At 37.1% G+C, this 5,000-nt stretch overlaps 1 protein-coding gene across 2 annotated transcripts in view; it reads right to left on the minus strand.

Annotated features, from left to right (window-relative positions):
• Positions 1 to 38: 38 nt before the first annotated feature.
• The window catches only part of tank (EI24 domain-containing protein tank), an 8,575-nt gene continuing 3,613 nt past the window's right edge, over positions 39 to 5,000 (minus strand). For both annotated transcript variants that reach the window (XM_027354041.2, XM_027354042.2), the window contains exons 3-8: positions 4,862 to 5,000; positions 4,328 to 4,447; positions 3,552 to 3,688; positions 2,567 to 2,653; positions 1,874 to 1,948; positions 39 to 1,243 (exon numbers count right to left, since the gene is read on the minus strand). The exon at positions 4,862 to 5,000 is cut by the window's right edge and continues 108 nt beyond it. In XM_027354041.2, coding sequence (XP_027209842.1) covers positions 1,129 to 1,243; positions 1,874 to 1,948; positions 2,567 to 2,653; positions 3,552 to 3,688; positions 4,328 to 4,447; positions 4,862 to 5,000 — 673 coding nt within the window. In that variant the 3' untranslated portion in view covers positions 39 to 1,128. The remainder of the gene's footprint in view (positions 1,244 to 1,873; positions 1,949 to 2,566; positions 2,654 to 3,551; positions 3,689 to 4,327; positions 4,448 to 4,861) is intronic.

Here is a 5,000-nt window from a genome sequence, read left to right on the forward strand (position 1 = left end):
CAACACAGTATACCATAAGGTATATGGAAACAGCAAAAGAAACTTTTTATATTTAATATATATAAAAAAATGACAATGTACTTGGGCATTCAACAAATGACAAGGACCCAGAATTGGTATCCTCAAAGAGTTAACATTGCACAGTAATATATATATGTATATTTATATATATATTGAGAACTGTTTGTACATCAAGCTCGCTCTATATTGGACTAAAAAAATAATAAACTAGAAAAAAAAAATTATCTTTTAAAATGTAATAATAATTTATCATCAGCATCTGTCTTCATCTCCTCTAGAAAATATACATAACTGGGACTTCTTTCCTAGACAATAAAACCATCCTACAGTGCGATTATCATCTATTGTAATTCCCTTGCATCTTCAATACATCTGTGTGAACAAACAACAAAAAAGAAAGAATAAATAAATATGAAATAAGGATCTTGGTAGAAAAAGCATAATATCTAGAATGATTATAATAACATAATGACTAATATCTATTGCAGTGGTAAACAATCTTCCTCTGTAGAAGTTGTCTCTTCAAATTGTCCCAGAATCTCCAATTATTATTATTATTTTTTCAATCTTTGAGAATTCACTTCAGATATACAAGTTATATCAAACTACACACACTTCTGCTCACATGTTGGTTCTTATTTTTAGGACTTTTTTCATTACCAGCCCCAACAATTCTACACATTCCCTATATCCCATACTTACAACATACAAGGGACATGTTTGCCTGTCTTGGAATCAAAATTAATGTAACATTTTCTTTTTTTCTGCATTTTTTCTGTGTCTCTTGTCTTCGATTCCATATTTTATCACATTCCAAGACACAATCATTTTCCCTCCTCATTACTCAGGACAAACCTTGACGATAACAGAACCGACGTACAGTCACACACAAACAGAAGACAAGGAGCACACACACAAATAATAGTAAAAAGAATAAGAATAAGAAGACCTTATCACATTGTTATCTCCTTACAAATAGTTTCTCTTCTTTCTAATATTCATTTTTTCCTTTATATTTCGTTTCAGTGTCGACTCGTCTTCACCCTCCATTGGGGGGAAAAAGGTCAGGGAAAGGTAACTTTTGGTTTTGAGAAGAACCCTCGGAGATCAGCGTCTAGAGGGGGCTGGAGGGTTGGGGAGGGCCTGCCGCTTTGTGACTAGACTCTGGATGATGCGGTTCGAGAGGCCCACCACTCCCGAGAACAGCTGTAGAGGGTAACCCCTGCGGATGGAAAGGGCGAGAATGTGAGAGCCTTATGATGAGACGATGATGGCAATAATGGAGAAATATAAGAGAAAAGCAATTTTTCAAGTAGAGGTAATATTGGAATGATGGAGGCAAGGAGGAAGGAAGGAGGGAAGAGGGGAAAAAGGGGGAAGGAAGGAGGGAGGGAGGGAGGGAGGGAGGGAGGGAGGGAGAGAGAGGGAAGGAAGGTAGGAAGGAGGGAAGAAAGGAGGGAGAGAGGGGGGAAGGAAGGAGGGAGGGAGGGAAAGGGAGAGAGGGGGAGGGAGGGAGAGACAGAGGGAAGGAAGGAAGGAGGGAGGGAGAGACAGGGGGAAGGAAGGAAGGAGGGAGGGAAGGAGAGAGAGGGAGGGGGAGGGGGAGGGGGAGGGAGAGGGAGAGGGAGAGGGAGAGGGAGAGGGAGAGGGAGAGAAGGAGAAAGAGAGAGAAATTCAATTCTTAAATAATTAATTATGACTATGGTTTTATATTGCAACATGAATATTTTAGTCTTGAGAAATATGTCGTCTTGTAATCTCATTACGGATAATGTAATGACAGATGTAAAAAACAATAGCAATAACACTACCCTCTACATACAGCATATTTTTAAACAATGTCCAAACTTACTTGGGGTACAGTACAGGATCTGCTTCATTGGCGCTGATGATAAACACAGGGAAGAGCAGAGCAAACAAGCATCCACTGCAATGGTGGAAAAGAGTGAAGATTTGCAACAATAATTTTTCATCATTCGAAGCAGTTAATTATATTATATCCGAGTTCATATTGTTTTTAATGTACTAAAGTGCACAATAACATCAAAATACTACTAAAGTTTAAAATAATACAAAACTATTCACATTACTGATACTATTACAGTGTCTAATGATACAACATAGTATATTAGTTTAAGAATTATTCTGGGAGGAACTAATCCATACATTCTTGATTTACGTAACGGTTGCAAAAAGTCCTTATATCTGTATCCAACATGTTATGAAACAATGATCAAAAATCAATAGCTACTAGATAATCATAACCAATTTTCAGCATAAACGTATATAGTCAATATACAGAATATAATTTGTACCCTGTAAATGATGAATGTTCCGAAGTTAATATATTTAATGAATGATATTCTAATCATCATAAGATATAAACACTGAAAATCATAACTACCTAAGACAGACCATAAAAATAATCATTATGTCAATATAAACATCCTAATGATTTCTTTAAATATGCATATGAAAGTATCCCCCATATGAAAAAATATATATATTTCCTTAGAGTAAAAAGAAATATAAATGCCCCTCTCACCTCACATACACAGAGGAAGGGTACATGGTGATGAATGCCAACGGGAGGCCAAAACCCATGAAATACGGCCAGTTCTCCTCCACAAAGCTGTACTCCAAGAAGAGGGAAACGGAGAAGTCATGTTAAAATTTAACTGCAGTGAATCAAATCTCATTATCTTATATTGTTGGGAAAGCAAGACTGGATAAACTGGTTCTGAAATATTAATTATTTATCATAATAAGAGTAAAATTTACTTGAGTATACATTTCTGAACCATACTGGTCTGAAGACAAAAAGAACAACAGTGATATACTTTTACAGTTAAAGACAAAAAATCACACCTTATATAAAATTAGACAAAGAAAAGTTCACAGCTCTCCTGGTATCAGACATTAATAAATCATAAGTACAAGGCAAATACCAAAAAACCTATTAATATACTTTTAAAAAATCTGCAACTATTTGTACTTTCCATTTCCTACTGTTTATGACAGGTACTTTAAAACTGAAACACATTTTTGGCTATCAGTTTGTGCATCAAGGAGTGTCACAAAATAATTATTCATGGCCCTTTTTTCTAAAGTATATCAATATACAAGGAAAAAGAGCAATATAAATTAATAAAAATTATTTAAACTGATAAAAATAGACACATAAACAGCAAAAATGCATGAATGAATAAACCACATGAATGAAAAAGAAATAGAACAGCATAAAATAGAAATCAATCATCTAAATGTTCAGGAAATAAACCAAAAAAAAATTATAATAATAAATTTCATTAAAACAAACAATAAACATTTTTCAAATATTTATAATAGAAATATGTAAAATAATAATAATAATAACAAATTAATGAATTCATGGAAACATATAAAGAAAAAAATGAAAAGCAACAGTCGAAAATAAAGAATGATAAAATAAAAAGACAAGAAATAACTGAAAAGACAAAACATAATGACCTCAAAAATAAATAAAAATAAATGAAAAACAAGCCACATACCTTAGTCTCTTGTAGAGCTCCCAGCCCATGTTGAACCACCTGTACTCGAAGGCATAGAGAGCGTTGAGCAGACACATGTGCACACCTCCTACCACCACATTGATACCCATGATCGGGAGCAGCATCAGCAAGTTGGCCTGAGGGCAAAGCATAGCTGGTCAGATGGAGGGTCTTTGACTCATACAATTACAAAGGCAGAAGAGAGAGTGAGTGTGTCAATAAGAATCTGAGAGTGAGAATTAGAGTAAAAGTGACAGTGAAAATGAGTGAGTGAGAGAGAAAGAGAGAGAGAGACACACACGCATATACAGAGTGGTAGAGGAGGGAGAGAGAAGAGAGAGAGAGTGAGACATGCACATACAGAGTGGTAGAGCGGGATAGAGAGATGAGAGAGAGAGAGAGAGAGAGAGACACGCTCATACAGGGTGGTAGAGGGGGGGGAGAGAGAAAAGAGAGAGAGAAAAAAAAAAACACAGACAGTGAGAGAGAGGAGAGGAGAGGAGAGGAGAGGAGAGGAGAGGAGAGGAGAGGAGAGGAGAGGAGAGGAGAGGAGAGGAGAGGAGAGGAGAGGAGAGGAGAGGAGAGGAGAGGAGAGGAGAGGAGAGGAGAGGAGAGGAGAGGAGAGGAGAAGAGAAGAGAAGAGAAGAGAAGAGAAGAGAAGAGAAGAGAAGAGAAGAGAAGAGAAGAGAAGAGAAGAGAAGAGAAGAGAAGAGAAGAGAAGAGAAAAGAGAAGAGAGATGTAGGATGTGAGAAATGGATCTAAACACCAAACTCACCTGCACCAAGAAAAGGAGCTGAATAAAGATGGAGATAAGAACATCAGCTACCAGCTTGCTCAAGCTGCTGATGAGCTGTGGTCTGCCCTGGCGTTGACGGTATGCACTGTCTGCGATATCCTGGTGAAAAAAAGACATGGTTATCCCTTCATTTTATTTTAAAGATGTAAATGTAGATAAGGTGACCCTGGTCTTACAAAGATTTCTTCATACTGAATGCTGAATGATAAAACACAGTCACATGTACACTTCCACACATATGCATGTGAAGCACAAAAAGCATACACATGTATACATGAATAACAATGACGATGATTGATGATGATGATAAAAATAGCAATAATAATAATGATAATAGTAATGATAATAATAATTTTAAGAAGAAGAAAAAACTAAAACTAAAATAATAATGATAAAAAAAAAATATTCACCCAAAACCACAGCCATCCCCAAACGACCCTTTCCCCCTCCCATCCTCCTTGCATCTCATCTTTCACCTGCTGCACCCTAGACCAACAGTTAACACCATCTTACCTGGAACCAAATAGTGTTGATGATCCTAGAGAGAACAAAAAGGGGCAGGACCCACAGCATGTCGAAAACGGCGGTGAGCGTGGGCCGAGCGTAGTGCCACACCGCCCCCGCCCCCTCTGCCAGAAACAAGCTCAGCACC

Source organism: Penaeus vannamei, chromosome 11 (genome assembly GCF_042767895.1).
Source record: "Penaeus vannamei isolate JL-2024 chromosome 11, ASM4276789v1, whole genome shotgun sequence".
NCBI lineage: Eukaryota > Metazoa > Arthropoda > Malacostraca > Decapoda > Penaeidae > Penaeus > Penaeus vannamei.